The sequence below is a fragment of the Hydra viridissima genome, unplaced genomic scaffold, assembly GCF_058129835.1.
Source record: "Hydra viridissima isolate aposymbiotic clone 2 unplaced genomic scaffold, HvirCarnegie_v1 scaffold_2, whole genome shotgun sequence".
Lineage (NCBI taxonomy): Eukaryota > Metazoa > Cnidaria > Hydrozoa > Anthoathecata > Hydridae > Hydra > Hydra viridissima.
Window position 1 is genome coordinate 8,876,115 of NW_028324301.1, and position 24,089 is coordinate 8,900,203.

General features: G+C 34.4%; 1 protein-coding gene across 1 annotated transcript; it reads right to left on the minus strand.

The window, feature by feature from the left end:
• Positions 1–6,411: 6,411 nt before the first annotated feature.
• Positions 6,412–7,029, minus strand: LOC145189260 (uncharacterized). Its single transcript, XM_090078000.1, has one exon. It carries the CDS (start codon positions 7,027–7,029, stop codon positions 6,412–6,414), a length of 618 nt encoding a protein of 205 aa, XP_089934126.1.
• Positions 7,030–24,089: the final 17,060 nt, after the last annotated feature.

Below are 24,089 nucleotides of genomic sequence, written 5' to 3' on the forward strand. Positions count from 1 at the left end.
TCTAAGAAAATAGCCGAAAAATGTAATTCAAAACTTGACAGTTTTATCTTACAGTGTTTATTTATTAGGTTTGGTTCGTTTTCAAACCCCGTAACGCGAAGGTTTGTTTTATTTTCTAAATACTTTATTGTCTTAAAGTAGAACAACTATTTTCAGAGTCAAGAGACCTGTTGATAACATGAAACGAAACTATCCCAGTGGATGGGAAAAGAAGTAAAAACAAAAAGCCAAAGAACAAGAACTACAACGGTTGTTGGGTTCAATACTTAAATTTACTAAAAGGGCATTATCCCAGGGAAATAATGAAGCAGGGCCAGAGGAGGGCCCTGATCTTTAGAAGGCCCAAGTACAAGCTATGGCCAACGGAATGAACAAACAAGCAATGAAGAACAAGAAAAAGGAGAAGAAGAACAATACAAAAGGCAAGAAGAAGAAGACATAACCAATTCAATACGTTCTGAATTAAACGCAAGTTCAGTACACGAATCAGAAGATTTAACATTAAATTATGATGTTGGAAACTGGCCCACTCCAATGCCAGATTATCTCAGCACAGATGTTATAAGACAAGGCAGTGAAATTTACCAGAACTTGGAGGGGCCATTTGATCCAGTTCATAAACCAGGAGAAAATTCAAAGGGTCAAACTAGGCAGCTGACAAAAAGCTGGTTTTATAAGAAGCTTCCAAGTGGAGAACAGATTTTGAGGAAATCCTAAAGTATCAGATTACGAAAACTCTGAATTGCATATTAACAATTTAGAAAAATTGAAAACACTTGAAGCAAGGCTTCTCCAAAACAAAACCATCGACGCTGCTAACCAAGGCGTAATGGAAAGAGAGAAGAAGAAATGGGAGACATTTTGCATCGTCTCTTAGATATAACACTTTTTTTGGCAAAGCAGAATACTACTAGGAAAAGCGGATTCTGGCGCATTGATACTTTTCTATACTTAAGGAATTCAAGATGGCGTCGTTTTTAGATGTGTAATCATGTTCTGAGTTATATTTAATGAATTTCAAGATGGTGTTTTTTTTTCTGTGATAGATTGTTTGTAGTGTGTGATTATGTCTTTGCATTAATCGATCAATGTTTTTGGTTCAGAGTCGTGTATGGGTTGATCAGAGCTGAATAGTTTATCATAGTCCATAAAATTAAAAGAAGGTTTTAGTTTGTAGTGTCCAATAGCCAAGGTGTGAATTCCGTCTTGTAAGATGTGTCTTTTGTCATCGTTAGCGCTGAGTGCGACTTTGTTGATTTCTTCGGTGTAGATATCATGATGATGAGATCGTATGACGTTCATGGTTGTAAGCTTTTCTTTGTTATTTATTAAGCAGTCTTTATAGTCTTGATGAGTGATGTGTTTTTCAACGACTTTCTTTTTTACTCCTTTGCATTTTTTGTGTTCTTTTTCATCTATTTCTTCAGGGATGTAGTAAGAGTAGAGTTTAGGTCTAAGTCCTACAAACTCTTTAATTTGTTTGCCAGCAGCCTCGTCCTTAAACATTCCGATAATTTTTTTATTTAAACCAACCTTAAGCCCAGCGTTTTGAATGGCAGGATGATCTTTAGGAAAGTCGCTCGTGTCAAATTTGTTTTCTAGATCACCAGCAATGTCTTGATAAAAATCATCCGTTTCTATTTCGTAAATGAGAGAGTCAGTGTCGGTCATGAGTAATTTCGCACGATCGCCGTATTTAGGCTTGATGTAGTCATAGTGGTGTTCAAACATGAGAGTTTTGCTTATGTCTAGGACATTCATTCCCAAGTAAACAGGCTTGTTGTAAAAGAGTTTTATTTTCTTCATGTGAACTGCGATTAGGTTTTCATCAAAAATGGTATTTTTCTCATAATTAGGTTTTTTGGATAATTGTAAGACTTCTTTTCTCGTGGTGACAAGCCTAACATCAACATGCTTTCGAATATTCTCCATTGTTTTTCCAAACATGGAGTTGTTCATGAGCTTAAAAAAATCCTTTTCAAACTCGTTTTCAGCTTTTGCTCTTAATCCAGTGTTGAGGTCAATGTATTTTTTCATAAAAGGTTCTTCTTCAAAGGTGATGCCACGATGAATTTTTGTGATGACTAATCCCATTCGTTCATAAAGTTTCAGGTTTTCATGGTGAATGACGTATTTTTCTTTGTTGTTTAAATTGGGAACAAGCTTGTCTACTTTTCCAATGGTTAGTCTTTCAGGAGCTAAAGGATAGTCGTTGTGTAAATCGTGAAGCTCTTTAGGATAGGTTAAATCGACTTCGAGAATGCAAGGTATGGATTTCCAATTTAAAAGTTCATCTTCAGTCATCCATCTAAATCCTCTAACAGGAAGAGGTTTGCACATAGCCCATCCATATAAATTGTTAGCGTCTAAATACTGAATGAATTTTGATGGTTGTGAAGGATCATAATCACCCATGTATTTGTTATTAGCAGTTCCAAGTCGATTGGAGATTATGCTGATTCCACCACGTATACCTTTTTCTATCATAGTGAGCATATCAATATCAGTTAACAATTCCAAGTTAATTTTAGTTTTCTTTAACATGGCGTCCCAAGCCAAACCGGGAGAGGTGTAATACCAAAGTGAGTCAAGACCGTAATGTTTCAAGCAAGTGTCTCTGAAATTTTCAAAGACATCTGCAAGCATCAGTACATCAGAGACGTTATACAGCTCGTGATAATCTCTAAAGATTCTGCATTGAAACACGTCATAAACCTTTTGCGCGTGGGCATAATCTTCATCGCTGATGTGTTTATCGTCTAGTTTAGAGTAAAAGGCTTCGATAGGAGGCAATTGCGTTTCGGAAAACTTTTCAATCGAGTCTACCCATTCGTAAGGGTAAATGCCTTTTCTTAATAGCAAATCTCGTTTTGCTCCGCTGAATAGCAAATTTAAGTTTTTGCACATGATGTCTCCTTTTTTAGATCTTCTATGAGCGCAATCTTCACAATTGTCTTTACATTTGCATTTTTTACCTTTCTTAACCATACAGTCCTTTTTGCATGTTTTTGGATCTAATTTTGAGCACTCCTCACACAAATCTTTAACAAGGTTGTCAGTTAAATCTTTTAGTGAGCTTGACATGAATCTGAAGCTGTCAATAAACCTCAATTCTTTCCATACTTCCTTACGTCTGCCTTTCTTATTAGTAAATTCTCTCACTTTGATTTGTTTAGAGAAGCTGATATATTTTTCTTCATTGTTAGGTATGCAATTGAGTCTTCCACCTAATTTCTTGATGAACAAATGGCTGTCATAGCCAGATAAATTATGGAAAATGACTGGTATGAATTTTGGAATTTTATAACTTGAACTACATTTCTTATGAGTAGCTCCACGATACTTTCCGGTCAAAGGGCAATGGTCTGAGACTTTATCACTACCAAAGTCTTTTTCGCAAATGTGACATAGGGTTGCATCCTCAAAATTCTTTTTATCCTCATCAGTTTCCACTTTCTTTTTTACTATATCCATCTTGTCGAAAATCTTTATAAGATCAGCTTCAAGACTGGTTATAAATTTTTGAGCTACGTCATCCTCATCGCTTTCTGCTATGTATGTAAAAGGTTTTTCTTTATAAAGACTTTCGTCAAAGCATTTGATGTAATAGCAGAAGGAGCTTGGAACGTGCTTTTGATGTTGTTCGGTGTATGACTCTTTCAAATTCGGTATGCAAGTGTTGATAGGTTTGATGAAACTTTCAAAGTCTGCATATACAACATACGGAACTCTCATGGATCTCTTGTAGTTTTTAAACTGAACGGTTGTTCCTTCTTTAGGAAGTTCAATTCTTACTGATGTGTTATCATAGCAATAAGGTTGATGCTGTTGAAGCTTTTCTTCCTGGTCATAACCTTGCAAGTAATTTCGGCAATAATGTTGTTTTCTTTTTGTTTTTGTTGTTTGCTTAGACATAAATCGACTCAAACTTTTAATGAGACAGTAATGGTTATTATCCTCGTTTGAAATGTACATCAAGTCAACACAATGCTTTCGATTTATAAATTTAGATATTTGCAAAGGGTAAGGTGTTTCATTTTCATACCCAAAGACGTTCACGCTGATGTCGGGATTATTTTTCTCAAACTTTTCGACTTGAGACACCTTCACAGGAAATTCTATTTCTTTCCAATTCAACTCTTCTGATTTTAAAATAAGATCATTGTCAATTCTTTCATTGTCTCTATTTTTAAGATTCAGCGCTCTGGTAACAGACCATTTAAAGCATTGGTTGTCCTTGTTTACCATGTTGATGATCGCCTTTTTATTTTTTAAGATAGGAGACAGCTCCATGTAGGAAGAACCGCTGAGAGGTTCGTAATCAGTAAAGTTAATGTCCATTCTTAAAATCTTAGACAGGATGCAATTAGATCCCAACGCATTGTATTTGGTGTTACTTTCCAAGACTTTTTCTTCCATTTCACCCATGAGCGTTCTTACATCTGTAGCTGCTAGAATAATCTCTGATCTTGATGAAAAGGTTGCTTCCCGAGTCACTTCTTCACCAGTGATGATGCTTACAGATTTCATTTCACACGCTAAAACAATTCTTACCTTTGTATTCCTTTCTCCTTCCATGGTTTGAATGGCAGACTCTCTCACCAAATTAAAAAAGGCTGCAAGGTCTTGGTATCGAGAAGAAGGTGTGTAAGAAAATTGTCTCACAGCATGCTCTGCTGAATGTTCAGTCAACTTGAATTTTATTTTATATGGCTTTGACACTGGCTGTTTATACACTATTTTTAATACAAGTGATTTGATAGACTTTATCTTTTCATCGATTTGTTCCACTGATTCGCTTACCTTCTTCTTGACTACTTCAGGAACGTAAGGTTCTATCCATTCTTTAATATCATTAAACTTAGTTGCAACATATGACGTCACACTTTTTGCAACTGCCGTCAGACTTGAAAAAAATGAAGGTCTCTGTGGAATGACTGGTTTTGGTATAATGACAGGTGTTAAATCTGAAACAGGCTCATCAAGGATGTGTCTTTGCAAATGAATTGGTTTCGGAGCAATAGGAGGTTTTACAACAGCAGGTCTTGGTGGAATGAACAATGGTTTCAGAGCAGGCAACGGTCTTGCCTCAGTCGTTCGTCTACGAGTAGAAGCAGGCTGCAAAGCTGTTATAAGTTCCTCCTTTTTCATTTTATAATACCCTTTTATTTTTTGCTCTTTAGCAATTTCTTTTAATTCTTTCACCGTTTTGTTTTCCATTTTTATATAGTAAGATTTTTATTTATATCATTTTCAAATTTTTAAATTCAATATATAAAAGAATTTAAAAACTTCTCGCGCTAAAAATCTCATACTTGTATCCATCATCTACTTTTCCATTTCGTCTCGCAAAGTACTGCCAACCATGTCCCGTCTTTTTCTTCGATTCATAAGCAGACTTGTATTCTACCACCTCACCAGTATCAACATGAGTTATTCTCAAACCTAAAGGATTATTTCTAATTAAACCAAGTCTCGCATATTTAGGATCAAGAGGTTTCTTTTCTTTTTTCTCATTTTTTCTAGGTCTTTCAACAGGTCTCACCTCTTTCGAGTTTTCCAAAAATGCATCTTTACTAATCAAGTTGTTTTCAACCGCAAGCATCATGAGCGACATTTTATTGTCAGACGTTTTGGAAACACCATTTTCTTTCAGTAATTTTTTCAAAAGCTTTCTTGTGTAAGTCATCTTTTATTATGCTAAGATTTTATTTAAATCAAATTCGATTTTTTCATTTCTAACAACTGAAGTATTTTAAAGTTTTCATACACAATGTCTTTGGAACCGAGTGAATGATTTAAAATCGCGCTTTTTAGCTTTCCAGAAATCTTTTTTTTCTCCTCGAAATCGCAATCCAAATCAAGCACATACTTGTCAATCATTCTTAGCTTTTCTTCTTTAGCCAAACTTTTCCAAGTACTGAGATGTTCTTTGATTTTCTTTTCCATTCGTGAATATTCTGTCTCACCACTCCATACAAGTCGGTAAAGCTTGTCTCTCTCTTCATCACTATACTCTTTTGGAATATTAAAATCTCCGTTTTCAGTGACGAAAACAGATTCACGAAAAACACCTGTTTTTCCAAATGCAAGAAGCTCAAGATGTCTTTTTTTATTTGCGTCAGTCTCTTTTATACTACATTCTAGAAAAAACGGAAAAAACTGTTTCATTTTATTCTTCTTGTAACCGATTTAATACATTTTGGATTTTTTTCGGTCTACCCACAGGTCGCTCTTCCTTCACGTCTTTAATCCATTCGTTTTTATCAATCAAGTTGTTTTCAACCGCAAGCATCATGAGCGACATTTTATTGTTTGACGTTTTAGAAATTCCGTTTTCTTTCAGTAATTTTTTCAAATCCTTTTTCGTATATCTCATTTTTTATTAAAAAAATATTATTTTGAAGGACATCAATAAACAATATTCATTCTGCTTCCATCTGATTTAAGTCTAAGAAATTTATCGGAAATGAGGACAGCAAAGGCTTGAGTGTTTGCAGGAACGTTTGCGTTAAATGTAGCTTTTATTTGCACATCTATCACTGAAGTTTTTAACCTCTCGGCCTGCTTGCTTACATCAAAAACAAAAAGAGGGCAAATGTATCTATAATTTAAGGCTGACAAATTGGGTTGAGCTATAATTTCGTTTGTCCCATAAAGTCTATTGTCAAACTTAGAGGCGTCTCTATAAGCTCTTGAGTATTTGTTGTTATTAAAGTCTAAATTATAATCAACAGCAGGATACCTTTCACTGTTTAAGGTGACATACATGTTTTTCAAGTCGCAGTGATCAAAGACTGAAGGATTTAATTCTTGACTTACAGATTTATTGGTTTGGAATCCAACAATGACATACCTCGGTCTTTCACTAGCAGATCTTGCGCTTAACCTCCAACTAAAGTTGTTTGACACAGGAACAGCGATGGTATCGCATTGTCTAGATCTGAACGAAAATGGAACATCTACTTTTGATTCAATGATTTTGTAAAGATTGTTGCTAGTTACGACAGAGGGTGTGACATGAGGCATAAACAAAGACAATTTAGTTAAATCCACTTTTCCTGCAGCTGTTGCAGCTGCTCTAAAAATAGCGTCACTATCGCTCTTTCTCACAAGAGCAAGTGTATGCTTAAATCCATATAGCACTTTATCGTAATCTCGCAAAATCCAAAAATGTGCTTTAAAGGAATGCAGAACGAAAACGTTCCTTTTTCTTCAGTCTGTGCAATGATGTAATTTTGTCTTTGCTTAAATCCAGTGTTGTTGACAAGATCTGCTAAAGCTGTTATGTCTCTTTGCCACAGCTGGTTCATACCCTCTGAAATTTGAAACTCTACTGGATATTTGAGGTACCCAATCATGGTGGTAGCTTGTCCAGGTTCGTAAATGGTCTCCACCTCTTGATTCGACAACTGATAAGAAATCTGACTGAACATGTGCATGATACCGTTGTTAGCCAAAGTAACGACGTCTGCATCAGCGTAAGAAGTTCCATCCGCTTTTAAAAGTCTTCCTTCAACCAAAAGGTATGCCTCAGATGGAAGCGTGAACAAATCTTGCTGCTCAATATTGATTCTTATTTCTCCATCAACGTTTAGATTCTTATTCACTGGTTCGTATTCATGAAACTCAAATCTCTCAATTTCTTCATCAACAATAATCTCTTCTGTAAAATTTAAAACATCGGAATTTGCCATTTTTATACATCAAAGAAAAAAATTTAACTCATGCAATCAAAAGCCCATTTCCCTTTTTTACTAGGTCTTGTATTCTAATCGCTTTGTTCTTCGACAATCCTGATCCAAGCATAGAATATTCATCTATAATCGGTGCTGCTCTGTTAACAATGCTTGAAATAATTTCTTTGCTTTTAAGGCTGAGATCATTCTTTGCAGCTTCATGTGGTTTTGGAGTTCCAGTCTTGGAATACAATTTCTCAATGGTCTTTTTACCTTTATCAATAGCCACATCTCTAGCAGTGGAAATGGCTGTAGAAGCTAGCTCTTTTCCTGCAGATTTAGTAGCCATGATTGCTTCTCTTCCCAGTTCGGTTTTTGCAATTTTATTAGCCAAAGTAGATGCTGCTCTTGAAGCGCTTGAAGCTGCTGCTCTTCTCAAGAAATTCTTAAGCGTGTCAATTATCCCACTTCCACCCACAATATGCTTCTTAACATATCTATTTCTATAAACGATCATTTTTATTTCCATAGATTTTTTTTTATTTCATATCGATATACGCGATCATAGCCTTGTACTCGTCTTTATTAATCCTATTCTGTCTCAACAGCTCATCGCAAATGGAAACAGCCACATTTCTCGACTCTTTATTTCCAGCATGCCATGCAGCGATACTCAAGTTGAGCTTTTCCACAAGAGCATTTGGATCGCTCGGAAGAATAATGACGCCATGACCTTTTTTACCCTTTTTATTCATCATGAATTTTTCCCAAATAGGCTTTATAATCGTAACGTATTTTTCAGCTCTCGAAGCTTTTGGTCTGTTTGGATTTACATCAGATTCCATTGCTTGAGTGTTAATAAGTATATCTTCATAATTTTTAAGGTCGTCATCAGTGTACTTGGTTTTATCAGGCTTGGATCTTGAGATCAGCTCCCAAAGTCCTATTGTTCCATTATACCTTTCTCCACCAATAATGACGTCGTTTTCATCGATGGTTACTTCTTCTTTACCGATATGCAATTTTCCACCTTCTGCATGAATTCCAAAAACTCTATCGCATAATTCTTTTTTCGATGCATATTTAGCCATGTAGTAACTCGCAATACCTCCTAAATTCATTCTTTTAATTGACGACGGCTCGCTTTCTGGATAAGTCAAAGCCAGTGGAGTGTTTTCAGCCTCTTTGTATGCGATGCTCTTTAGTTCGTTTTGCATCTTTTCATTGCTTTCAATCAGAGGCTTGTAAAGCTTGCTCAAATCAGTCTGAAGATTAGCATCATAAATATTTTCATTCAAACTATCTTGATAGATTCTTTTTCTTCTTTCAACAAATTCTCTCACAATTTCATCTCTCTTGTTAGGGTCTAGTATTTTAAAAAAGGACATTTTTTAAAACACAAGAAAAAAAACGTAAAACACAAACTTATCTATGATTTTTAAATTAGTTTTTTTAGATTATTTAAATCTATGGAAAATCATGATGATTTTTTAGATTCGCTTGCGAATCCGTTGAAAAATCTAATTTTTCTTAAACATATTATTGAACGCTTTTATCGCGTCTTCTCTTCCTTTTTGGATCAACGACTCTTTAGTTATCTCGTCAATGTTGATTTTTGTTTTAGTTCTTATTTCTTTCATCAGGCTCTTAAACTTTTGAAGCTCGTCTAAAATCAATTCATACTCTGAATCGCTCACAACGTTGTCTACTAAAGCTTTTGAAATGTGACTGTTGATGGTGTTCAATTTCAACTCTGCCAACACTTTGATCTTTTCATGCTTCTCCGCTTTTAATGCTAGTTTTTTGTTGACTTGTCCTCCTACAATGGATAAAAACCCCATGCCAATAGCCACATCTTCACACGCAATCGCAACAGAGGCAGCAGCAATGGTGCTCAAAGTTCCAATTCCAACAACTCCAAGTGCAATACCACCTGCTTGCAACGTAGTGTCTACAAAAGAAATGATTCTGAAAGCGCGATGGTACTTTTTGCTCATATGTACTCTCTTTTTCCTCTCGTTGTCCATCTCATTTTGGATTTCACTTATTTTCTGAAGACGGTAATTGTGCCCTTCATCTGCAGGAGCTGTTGGAAGAACTGGATAAAGTTTAGATTTAGCATCGTAATTGTATTCCATTTTTATTAAACGAAAAAAAATATTTTTTTTCACTCATTAATGAAATTGACTAAGCATAAACTTTCCCCTTTTTTAATAATCACATCTGACTTGCTGTTATTTAAAATCTCCATGATCACATTATCCACCGACTCTGATATCATCATGCTGTGACCGAAATAATCCAGTTTTGATTTTAGGCTTTCCCTCAAATTCACTAAAGTTAATCCGCTTTTAAGTTTTATTCCAAACATAAAAGTTATTTTCTGATGACTCAGTTTATTTAGTGTGATGTCTTTTTGAGCAAATATTTCATATCTAGCTCCTACTTTTGAGGGAGGATGCTTCAAATACTTGTCGAAAAAAAGAAATGATTTATTACACGTCTTTCGATCATAATGAAAAAATTTTTTATATTGAGTTTCCATTTTTATTACAAAAAAATTATTTTTTATACATCATTATATTCCATACATATCAACAACCTCCATCTTGAATTTTTCAATTCTTCAAAAAGAATTAAAAATCTAAATGTTTAAGCAGCAGAAGCGCACACTCTATGTTTATCATTATGAAAACCTTTACACAATGCTTTAATCTTTAATCTATTTCTTTCTTCCTCCTCCTCATAAATTTCTTCTTCGCTTTCATACCCATTCCACAAATACCTTATACTCTCATACGTTTCATCATCGCTTTCTTCTTCATCGATTTCTTCTTCATCGCTTTCATCATCACTATCGTAACGATTATACCTATATCTATAATTACTATATCTATAATCATTTAAATCTTCAAACATTTCAAGTATATCATCAGTTAATTCACCTATTCTTTGTAATTCTAACACATCTTTTTCAAGACTATCCAGATCTTCACAAGTTACGTTTTCATCCATTGCATTTATTCGTTCTATTATCGCACGCTGTCTGTAACTCATTTCTTCGTCGCTTTCTTCTTCGCTTTCATATCCATTCCACAAATACCTTATACTCTCATACGTTTCATCATCGCTTTCTTCTTCGCTTTCTTCTTCGCTTTCTTCTTCCTCTTCTTCCTCTTCTTCCTCTTCCTCATCGCTTGGGCTTAGGTTAGGATAAGATCTTTCTTTAACTCTTAGGGTATCAAAATATCTATTTTCAACTCTTATATAAATTTTAACTATATCAGAAGTTATTTCATCTCTTTTTTCCAATTCAAACTCGTCATCTAAAAGAATACTCATTTCTTCCCACGTTGGAGGTTCTGTCCTTTCATCTATTGCAGTCAGTCGTTCTATTATCATACGATGTCTGTAGTCATCTTCGCTTTCACACATTATTTCAGTCTGTTCCATATTCATTTTATATCGTGAGAAATTTTATTTAAGTCATTTTCAAAAAATTTTTTCATCTGTACATTATGCGTAATAATAGACTTGTCCGAGAAGAAGGTTAAAGCTTCCAGATTGTCCGACTTGTGCATCACCAGAGTTGAGCGTGACAACGAGTCTTCTACCAGCTGCGACAGTAGGCATAGAATCTGCTTCTCCAAAATTTCTGTAAAAAGAAATGGTTGATGTAGAGCCGATGGAGGATGTGGATTGATACAACAGCCCAGTCGATTTGTTATTGAATGAAGTCACATTTGATCCGTTCCACGAGGACAAATAAAAATCTTCCAGTCCAGATGATGAAAAGAAGCATGTGCTGTCACCGTCATATCCTGGAAAATATGTGTAATTGTTGGTGTTGTACGGCGTCCAAGGAGTGAGAACGGTTCCGTTGCCTGGAGGTAAATTTCCATCATACATTCTGACTCTAGATTCCCACCAGTTTCCAGAGGCGCCAATGATGTGCATCCTGATGTATTTCAAAAACACACCATTTCCTTTTCCGTTGGAATTCAGCAAAACATATTCACTACCGTAAGTGGTGTTCAAATATCGAAACGTTCTGCAGTACAGCTTGAAAAGAGGGATGGTCGCAGGAATAGAAGCAAGTGTGGAAATGAACGGTTGAATCCAATACGTGATGGCAGTGGAATTTTTGTTCACCAGTTGAATGGAGATGTCGTTTCTGAAAGGTATATCCAACGTGAAATATCCTCCTAAGGAAGTGGTGTTAAACATGTTGCACCCTTGCAAAGAATTCGCGTAAAAAGCTCCTCCCAAAGGAGAAAAAAGCAAATCAGTGGCAAGACCCAATTGGTCTATACCAATTCCTTCTGTTGTTTCTGCATAATTCCCAACATTGATCTCCCCGTCTGTAAAGATTCGAATGAAAACTTGGCCTGGAATATTCGTACCAGAGGAGCTGTATAAAGCCAGCCACAACCTTCTCAGCACTCCAGATTTTCCGGAAAACGCAAACACAGGAGAAGTTGTTAACGCTGCTACCGTCTGAGACTTGAATCCCAAACTAGTAAAGCTAGAGCTTGGAACGACACTGGTCAGACTCGATTTTTGCAACAGCAAGTCCACATAATTTTTTGTCGCTCCATCCTGTGCGTTTGAAGGATCAAGCACGTTGATTAATTTGTGCGAATTCAAATCCAAATCTGCAGTTCCCACAGTTGTTCCACCCGAAGCATGCGTGTCTACGTAATTTTTCGTAGCTGAATCTGAGGCTGATGTAGGTTCAGCTAAATTAATCAATTTATGAGCTGCCATGTTAATGTCTACGTAAGAAATAGTATTGTAAGAGACTTTGGTGTCTACATACCCTTTTGTCGCAGCGTCTTTGAAATTGGTAGGATCGCTCACATTAATCAACTTGTGAGAGTTCATGTCGATGATTCCCGTGATTGTGCTGGATCCATCTGTTTTAACACACAGACTCGAGCTGACGTCTACATAATTTTTTGTGGCTGCGTCATGAAGATTGGTCGGTTCGTTCAAATTGATCGCCTTGTGAAAATTTAAATCCAAATCTGTTGTACCTACAGTCGTTCCTCCTGACGCATGCGTATCCACGTAATTTTTTGTAGCTGCATCGTGTGTGTTAGTGGGTTCACCCAAGTTGATGATTTTATGAGAGTTGTAATCCAAATCTGCAGTGATGGTGCTGTTTCCATCTGTTCTGACATAGAGATCACCTGTTACAGCTGTTGATGAAGAAGGATCATAAAAATACCTTCCCAATTCAGTTCTTCCAAATTTGTCAATCATTTTATATAGACACGACTTTTTTTTCACCAAAGTGTGTTAACAACGCTTTGAAAGTTATCCCCTTCCTGTAATTTTTTCAAGACGTAAAGACACAAATGGCCACAATAAGACGTATCACCAAATTGAACTCTTTCACTGTTGTAAAAGATAGGACTTTTTAAATAATCAATGAGCTCTACAAGAGGAGGCTGAGCATAAGAGTCAAAGCTGTATTTCTTATCACCGTCTTTAAACCAACATACCCAATGAAACCCATCTGTGCTAGAATCTCCCGTGTTGACAATTCCACATTCTTTTTTTCTTGGCTTTTTTGGCAATTCATCCCTCACAAAAACACCTCTAAATTTTTTTAATTTTGAGCTTTTTAACAGCATCTATTAATTGAAAGTTGGTTAGAGGTTTGTTCGGTAGTACAATTCCTTCAACGTTGATCATTTTTTAAAATTCAGAAAATTTTAAAAAAATTAGATTTTTCCACAGATTTCACAAGTGATTTACATTTCATCATCGTCCGATTCTTTAACCTCTAAATCCAAGTCTCCCATCATACTGATATGAGAAAAAGTTACATTTTTCACGATGACTGCTTCTACCAGTTTAACTTGAATAGACATAATAGAGGCGCCTATATACACTCCCTCAATTCTAAGTCCTCCAATGACGTAACATTTTTGATTGAGGAAATTATGTCCAGAAGAGCATACTAAATTTCTATTATGACGTTCTCCTTTGAGACCATTTTTTATATCAATATCTGTTTTCTTTCTATAAAATACAGAAGTAATGAGTATTTCGTCATTCTCATATTTATTTATAAGCATTTTAGCATAAAACACTGGCGCTGCTTCAGGATGATCAGGCTTATATTTTAAAATACTCAATTCGTCTGAATTAATTTGCTTTTTTCTTCCTCCCTTTTTAAGTTTGGCTGACAATTTATCCACTTCACTTCTAATGAACAAAGTAATCTTTTCGATTGTGCTAATAAACTTTTCTTCTGTCTTTCCCTTTTTAGCATCAAAGCAAACAAAGGACATGGAATAACCATTCAGTTTTTGTGTCGTCAGATCTTTATTCTCACATACACCATATGAAAATAACATAGGTGTTCGTAATACAAGTGGACCATCTCCAGTTGAATAAGAATATTTTAATGGTATTTTTTGATAGGCTACTGGTTTGGTTGCTGTGTAAATTTCTCCAACTGATAATTTACTCTCATCAAAACTTTCAATTGTAATAAAACTCATTTCTTTTCTATATACAAGATTTTTATTTAACTCAAAATCAAAAATTTTTTTTCACTGTATTTTTAGATCTGTGGAAATTCTTCGAATTTGCAACACCTAATCCGAATTTGGCTTTGGCTTTGATGATGGGTTCAATGATTTTTCGCTCGCTTATTTCTCTCTGAGTTGGATTTTGTATAGAATCCATTTCTTCAAGCATCATTCGATCTGCTAAATTTCTGCTTTGCTTGTCGTTAAAATACTTGTAAGCTAAATCGTGGTGATATGCTGCATTGTCTACTCTATCCACCGGTTTGCTCCACTCTTGATACATGTCTGTGGATGTGAGCCTTTTGTCTAAATTGGTACCAGGTCCAGCAAAGTTCATTCCTGGAACGTGCATTTCTCCTGGAAACTTTGCCCATGGAAGCTTTATTTTGTTTGAGAGTTTGTTGATCGATTCCACCAAGTCTCCTCCGCTAAGCGCATGCGCAGAAATAAATTTGTTCTTTTTTATCCCGCAGATGACGCAAGTTCCTTTAAGCATATTTCTATTGCTTTTGCTTATAGCATGGTGCAAGTTTTCCGTTTCTGTTATTCTTTTGCATTTAACACAATACATTTTTTTATATTCAACATAATAAAAAAAATGGAAGTGATTGATTTGTCATGGAATGTAAATAAAAGCAAAAGGAAAAACAACAAACTTTTGCCTAGAAGTATACGTGGAATCATTATTGGAAAATCAGGTTGTGGTAAAACGACGCTGCTACTCAATTTACTTTTAAGACCTGGCTGGCTAGACTATAATCATTTACAAGTGTTTGGAAAATCTCTTTTTCAGCCGGAATATAAAATATTAAAAAACTCGTTCGAGAAGAAATTACCGAAAGAGGTTATTCTTGATTTGTTTAACATTCAAAGCAAAATTGAACAATTAAACGTAAGTCCTGAATGTGTTATTGATGAAATTTCAAAAAAATGGAATAACACAGAAGATATGGAGTGTCAATTTTTCGAAACTGCTGACGATGTACCAGAACCAGAAGATCTTGATTCATCCAAAAACAATTTAATGATCTTTGACGATTTGCAATTGACTAAACATAACAAGTGCGAAAAATACTATATCCGAGGAAGACATTCTAACGTCGACTGCTTTTACCTTGCTCAAAATTATTTTATGCTGCCTAGACAAACCATACGAGAAAACGCTAATTTCATTTACTTGTTTCCTCAAGACTCAAAAAACATTAACCACATTTACCAAGATCATGTTTCAAGCGATATGAAAATAGAAGAGTTTAAAAAGTTTTGTAAATATTGTTGGTCTCAACCTCATGGATTTGCAGTCATTGATTTATCCTCAAAAAAGGATTGTGGAAAATATCGAAGCGGATTTGACAATTTTTATTTTCCCAACTCTATATAAAAAGATGAGCGGATTTTATCTCCTTGCAAAAGCAAAAAAAGAAACTCCAACTGTAAGAAACAGCGTCATCCAAACTGAGTTTGACAACCCCATCGAATTCGAGCCTAATAAAAAGTATGAAATGGCTCTTGTTGGCTTTGACACTGTTCACAGTTACACCAACATCAATTCGACAAATAATGTTTTCAGATACAGTCCCAACGCCGGTTCAAACAGCTACACCATTTACATCGAAGAAGGAGCGTATGAAATTAGCGAGATTAATGATTATCTTCAGAATGAAATGAAAAAACAAGTTGGAAACTTGTATAGAGCAGATGGTGTTGTTATCGGTGCAAACCTAACCACTTTAAGATCTACACTGAAATTTGGAAAACCTGGATCTACAACAAAATATTGGGTGGATTTCAACGTGAATAACAGTTTAGCCACTGTTCTTGGATTTAATAAAGCAGAATATACCTATGTAGAGAAAAAAGAAGATCCGGCAGATCCAAATAAAGTTACAAGTTATATTGACTATTACGAGTCTGAAGCACTTTCGAGAATAGACGATGTAACCATCATCAGAATCACAAACGATGTTATCGGATCATCTTATGATAACGGAAAAAGAACATCTGACATTTACTCTTTTCATCCTGACTCTCCTCCAGGTTACAAAATTAGCGAAAAACCTTTCCACTTGATATACTTGCCCATCATGGTGGGTAGAATTTCAAGAATGGAAACAAGAATTGTAGATCAAAACGGTAACTTGATCGACTTTAGAGGTGAAGACATTATCCTTAGATTTCACGTTAGAGAAAGAATAACCTCTGTGCTCCAAGACCTTTTTACGAGCAGCGCAGTTCAACGATAATTTTTTTTCTTTTATTTAAAAAATGAGCTACCAAAAAGTAAAAATAAACATTTCACAAAGTCAATCTGACAAAATAAAAAAAGCCATTCAAGAAAAGACTGATGTCAATATAAGACTATCTCATTCAGATCTAGAAGGTGAACATGTTCTCGCTATCACTAATGCGCAATTGAACAAAATTAAAAAAGCGTATGAAGCTGGAAAAGGAGTCACACTCAAACTGAGCAAAAAACAATTATCATACAACTCAACTATTGAAGGCGGATTCATCGGAGCTCTTTTACCGTTATTAGGTATGATAGGCAGCACTCTTGCCACAAAAGTAGTCCCTGCTCTAGCCACCGGATTGCTAGCAGGGGTAGGTTCTTCTGCTGGCTCTGCTATGGTTGATAAAATTGCTGGAAGAGGAATCGTTTACTTGAAAAAGAATGGAAATGGAATGAAAATGACTTCCGCAGGATCAGGAATCTTTTTAAGACCTTGGGTAAAACCTACTATTGGTGAAGGACTCTTTGTTAAAAATGGAAATGGATATCAATCTGTTGGATCTGGATTATTGCTCGGACCTAACTCACCCTTCTCAAGCATTCCTTTTTTAAATTTAATTTTGTAAATTATACAAAGAAAAAAAACTTTTTAAAATGACTTAAATAAATTTTTTCTAGCTATAAAAAAATGACATTCTCCTTTAAAATTTTTGACGCTGAAACAAACAGATATGATACATACGTATTCAAAAATTATGACCATTATCTCAGAACCCGTATGCTTCTAGATAAAAATTTCAAAAACAGTATGCAACCAGCACTAGATCGGGAAACTAAAAAATTGATAGAAGAAATAGAAAGACGCGATGAACATCTAAAACAAAGAGATGCTAAACATCAAAAATACTTACTTAAAAAATCAATCTAACCTATTTTATATATTTTTCAGATATATAAAATTTACATTATCTTTCTCTCAGAAATACACTTTTACCGTTCCAATCTCTCCTGTCGATGAAATCATCAACGTCTCTCCTAGAAACACATCCAACACGCTTGAAAAAGAAACTATTTTTGAAACTCGATACAACTGATCAGACCGACGCATCAAATTCACCTTCAATTCATCTTCAGTTTCTTCTCCAAACTTAAAGCTCTCAGAAAATACATCGCATGTATCCATTGAAAATATTAACAACCCTTTCTCTAAACACACTTTAAATTCAGATGTAGGCTTTATCATATTACACATATCCCTAAACCTAGAAGCTGAAATTCTTCTCTTTAACCAAAAAGAATAGCGCTCACTCAAATTCACGTTTTGGACGCTTTCTATTACCATCTTAATATTATACGCAAACTGGTCTAAAGATCTCACGGTGATTTCCAAACTTCCCACATTCAAAATCGACAATGTCAACTCGCAACTACTTTTCACCGTTTTAAACACCTTGCTCATATAGCTTTCAATTCCAACATACAACGGTTCCTCAAAATCAAACACGTACTCCTCAAACCGATCTGCTAAAAGATCCACTTCAAACATTAAATTTATCGTTGTTTTGCTTTTTACACAAATTCCTTCTTTACTTATCTTCAAACACACCATCCTCATATTATTGAACAAAAGATCAAACAACGCTTTCATCTCATCTGCATGCTTTATTCTCGCTAAAAACATTTTTTTTAATTCCATAAGAAATTTATTTAACTTAATTTTATAAATCTTAATCAACAAGACGACATTACGATAGGCATTGAACCTTCTTTTAATTTTATGGACTATGATAAACTATTCAGCTCTGATCAACCCATACACGACTCTGAACCAAAAACATTGATCGATTAATGCAAAGACATAATCACACACTACAAACAATCTATCACAGAAAAAAAAACACCATCTTGAAATTCATTAAATATAACTCAGAACATGATTACACATCTAAAAACGACGCCATCTTGAATTCCTTAAGTATAGAAAAGTATCAATGCGCCAGAATCCGCTTTTCCTAGTAGTCAGAATTTGCCTTTTCGAGGCCACAGGGAAGACTTTGCTTCTGAAAACCGTGGTAATTTCTTGGAATTTGTCAGCCTCCTTTCAAACTATGACCCTGTTTTAAAGGAGCTCAGCATACGGCTTCAGCAATCATTGGAATCAGAATTGATTCCACTTTCTTATTTATCGCCTGCAGTGCAAAATGAGTTTATATTTCTTTTAGGCGATGCTGTAAAACAAGAATTAATCTGTGAAATCAAGAAAGCTAAATTCTATGGCATATTGTTTGACAGCACGCCAGATATATCCCACACTGAACAAATGAGTCAGGTCATAAGGTATGTGAAAATTGACAACAGGAACGTGGAAGTGAAAGAACCATTTCTAGGTTTTATTCCTCTAAGTGGGTAAAAAGCAGACTCCATAACACAGGAAATTGTTCAATCTCTCGAAAAGGACGGCTTAGATTTAAAGCTTTGTCGAAGCCAAGGATACGATAATGCCACGACAATGTCTGGCATTCATACAGGAGTACAAACCAGAATTAAAGAATTTAATCCAAAAGCAATATTTGTGCCTTGTGCTAACCATTCGCTTAATTTATGTGGCGTACATGCTTTTGGTAGTGTTTCTGTTTGTGTCACATTTTTTGGAACTTTGGAAAGTGTGTACACGTTTTTTTCATGTTCAACACATAGATGGGAGGTCCTAAAAGAAACCGTTGGAGTGAAAGTGAAGAGACTTAATGATACCAGGTGGAGTGCTCATCATGATGCCGTGAAACCAATCTTCAAACATTTCGAAAAGTTGGTTAAGGCTGTGGAAAAGCTTTGTGATGCTTCTGAAAACCTAGATACGAGAGAAGCAGCGGAGGTGTTGATGACAAACATTTGTAATTTCAATTTCCTTTGCTTCTTGCATTTGTGGTACCACATTCTACTCGAGCTAAATCATGCCCAAAAGTATCTTCAAATCGAAGGTATTAGCTTGGAAAAGTGTGTTGTGAAGCTGAAAAGCTTGAAGACCTTTTTTGTAGAGAGTCGAGAAGTTCTGGTCCATAATGCTGTAGAATATGCGACCCAGACTTGTGCTGAAATGGGCATTGATATTGAAAGCAGAAAACGCAAGCGAGTGAAAAAGATGATGCCAGGAGAAACTGCTAAAGATGCAGGTTTAACTCCACATGAAGAATTGAAGCGTGCTATGTTCGAGTGAATTGACCACTTTCATGTAGAATTAGAAAAACGTTTGACCTCGATGAACATTGTGTATGAAAAGTTTGCTGTTGTACACACAGGTAATCTTTTGAAGGCAACTAATGAAGAAATTGTAACCTATGCCCATCAGTTTTCAGAAACTTTCAATGATGTAGAGGAGGAAGAAATGCTGCCTGAAGTAAAGAGGCTAAGAAGGCATCTGAAGGCTTCTGGCATCAAATTAGACATTGCAGCTGCATGGACATCCTTGAAAATGCCTCAGTTTATCATCAAAATGGACTTTCGTGAATCATTGCCAAACTTGATTGAAGCTCTTAAACTGTTTCTAACTATATGTGTGTCCGTGGCTTCTTGTGAGAGGAGTTTTTCAAAATTGAAATTAATTTAAAAAAATCTCCGCTCTGCAATGAGCCAATCTCGTTAGACGAGCTTGGCCATAATATCAGTAGAAAACGAAATTGCAAAACATGTGAATTTTGATGAGTTAATCAAACGATTTGCAGAAGTCAAGGCTCGCAAGAAAGCATTTTAATGTGTTTCTAGAGGTAACTCTTTGCTGTAAATCTGTACATTCTACATCGTTGTATTATCATTTAAAATAAATAATCAAAACTAATGTTTAACTCATTTGTGTACATAAATGAATTTCTATAAGTGATAAAATGGCATTAATAGATATATATATAAGGTAAGTATGGGTATTAAGGCCCACCTTTGTCGAATGCGCGGTAAAGAAATGCTGATTTTTTTTTGCTGCCAGAGATAAAACCAGATAACTCTAATATTTTAATGTCGAAAAAAAGTTTCACAATTTATTTTTTCCCTAACTTTGGATTAGTGGGCCTTATTACCCGCCGGGCCTTAATACCCATACTTACCTTATATATATATAAACATATAAACTGATAGATAATGATAAAGATGATATTTGCTAATTTTTGTTTATTACAAACGTTTTCAAGAAAGTGGAGAAAGATAATGTGTTATACATACATTCATTAATGTAGTCTATATATATATATATATGTAGGCCCCATTTACCAAGTGCCGCCCTAGGCCTTAAAACATGTTGGTACGCCACTAGGGTAATTGGGAGTCAGGACGGGGTTAGGCTCCAATCATCCTTATTTGATACCAGTATCAACATGCTAGATTTTGTAATCAGTATTTTTTAAAAAAATATACATATATACATACATACATACACATACATACATACATACATACATACATACATACATACATACATACATACATACATACATACATACATACATACATACATACATACATACATACATACATACATACATACATACATACATACATACATACATACATACATACATACATACATACATACATACATACATACATACATACATACATACATACATACATACATACATACATACATACATACATACATACATACATACATACATACATACATACATACATACATACATACATACATACATACATACATACATACATACATACATACATACATACATACATACATACATACATACATACATACATACATACATACATACATACATACATACATACATACATACATACATACATACATACATACATACATACATACATACAGACATACATACATACATACATACATACATACATACATACATACATACATACATACATACATACATACATACATACATACATACATACATACATACATACATACATACATACATACATACATACATACATACATACATACATACATACATACATACATACATACATACATACATACATACATACATACATACATACATACATACATACATACATACATACATACATACATACATAAATATATATATACGCTAGGGCGTCCCCGAACTATGTGTTCAGGTTGCTTATGGTCAAGTTCCAACCTCCTCTGACTACTCCTTACCCCCGGATATGCTGAAAATTTATAAAGAACCAAGAAAAAAAGAAAGAAAGAAAGTTGTACGGTTTGCAGTGCTTCATAATTTTCCACTTAACAATAGGTGAAAAGTTTTGTTCTTTTATTTTCTTTTTTTATACATTCTTCTTTCATTTTCTTCTTTTGTATATTCTTTAATATATATGTATGTATGTATATATATATATATATATATATATATATATATATATATATATATATATATATATATATATATATATATATATATATATATATATATATATATATAATATATATAATTGTAGAAACTATGTTAATACCTCCAGTAAGAGTGCTCAATACAGCATAGTATAAGTAGAGTGAATATATTATTATTATAATACAAGCTAAATAATTAAGCTAGGTTTATTTATCATTATTTAAAATTTCACGCAAACGGCGATCAGATGTTATAAACAGTAAAAAACGTAGCGACAAAAAAATATACAACAAAGTGCTATGAAGTATCTTCTATGATGGCATTAAAGTTTTTTATTAAAAATTTATTTTTGTGGCGACACTTTGATGTTAACTCGCTTCGTTTATTGAGCAAACTCAGCTTCGACGTGATGATGTGGTACTTTTTCATCAAACAAAATACAATGTTTACCACCAGGTTTCCACAGTTCCTGATGAATTTATAACTCCTGATGAACCCATCGAAATTATCAATCATACCAGGAAAACTTTTTACTGGAAGTAATATGCGGATTAAAAAATCAAACATCCCTGATTTTGATGTCACTATGGGAAGTTTTGATGGAGCTGAATTGTACGAGTTAGTAGGCCTATTCATCCTACATACTATTGCCAAAAAATACGGGCTTAATAGCACAAGACTATATAGGCATGACGGTGTCTGCTGCTTCCACAATGTCAGCGACCCTCTAAACATCAGTAAATCGGTTCCAAAATTTTTTCTAACCGCATCAGTAATATAGTTTTTGATAGAGCCGTACCGTTTAATAACACTCTAAGTTCTTGCGAATTTTAAGACAAAACTTCTTTGATTGAAAATACTCCAGAATGTAATACAGGATCTCGAAAATGAAGCGTTTTTTTTGTTTAATTCTCCGTATTTACTTAACGTTAGAATAAACGTAGCAAAGCTATTTCTGGGTTTAATAGCTAAATGCTTCCATAGAGACCATAAATTTCACAAACTTTTTAACGGGAATAACATAAAGGTTAGTTATAGCTGCTTTTCAAGTATCAAGAAAAATATTTCTACTCATAATAAAAGAATAGTAATATTACTGACTATAACAGTCAATCATGCAATTGCCGACCAACCACTTTATACTCACAAAATGAAAAATCCTTTAGAAAAAACCTTATTTATATTTACAATATAAAAACTCATCAACATGAGAAAAGGGGCATTATTATATCGGACTTACTGAGATAACCTTTAAATATGGTTCAAACCGAAAATTTCTTTTCTTTATGAAAGTAAGCCCAAATCCACTGAACTTTCGAAATTCGTACGGGATTGTAAAAATTATGTTTTAGAGTCTATCTTTACGTGGAATATTTTCAATCAAGCAGAACTACTTAAATCTGGTGGTAAACAATCTAGTTTGTGCTTAACGGAAAATTACCACATCATCACATCAAAGCATGAACCTATAAGAGATGGACGTGCAACCTTTTGCTTTACATAAAAAAGGCCGCAGAAATTAGCGAGCCATGCGAGTTTCCGACGAACTCTAAATTTTCACCCGTCAACAAAAAAATCTATTAAAATGGCTGTCCACAGTTTTAAAACAGAAACTCTGATCACATGTTATTAGTTTAAACTTTTATAGTATTTGTTTAATAAGACTTTTCAGGATAAAGTAACTACTTCACGCGTTGACAAATTACTAAACAAATTACACCTAGGTAAAGGAAATTAGTTGTCGGCACGAACAGATTTTCATCATTTTTCCCAGATAAACATTTGTAAATTTGGGAACTTTTTTAGTGTAAACAAAGTTCCCTCAATAATAAAATAGACCTGTAAGGATAATTTTAAAATGACTAAAAAAAGTATAGCGAAATATAAAAAAGCTTAAATAAAATTTTTTGTCAAGTTCTCGTTTCATTCAACTCCTTGGTCCTTCATTCACCAGGCTTAATTTTGTGTATTTTTTCCGATATGTCGCCATTTTTTGCCTCGACTACCCTATAAGCTCCATAATATATATGCCACTATGCATTATTTTTTTAAATGTGGATTTTCTAATGGGCTTTTTTTATAATTCATTTGATAATGCAAAATCTTTTAAAAAGTTATTCAAATTTATAATTATCTTGCAAAATGCAGCCAGATATTTCATGTTTTCGTTTTTCATATTTCATATATTATTTCACTAGTCATAAAAAGCACATAATAACCCGTTTGTTTTTGTCAAATAAAAATTAGTTTATATATCGCTGGTAAATCATGTTATGTTAAAATTAAA

Excerpts from the sequence above, each read along its gene's own strand:
- LOC145189260 (XM_090078000.1), bottom strand. The coding sequence starts at position 7,029 with ATGCCTCATGTCACACCCTCTGTCGTAACTAGCAACAATCTTTACAAA.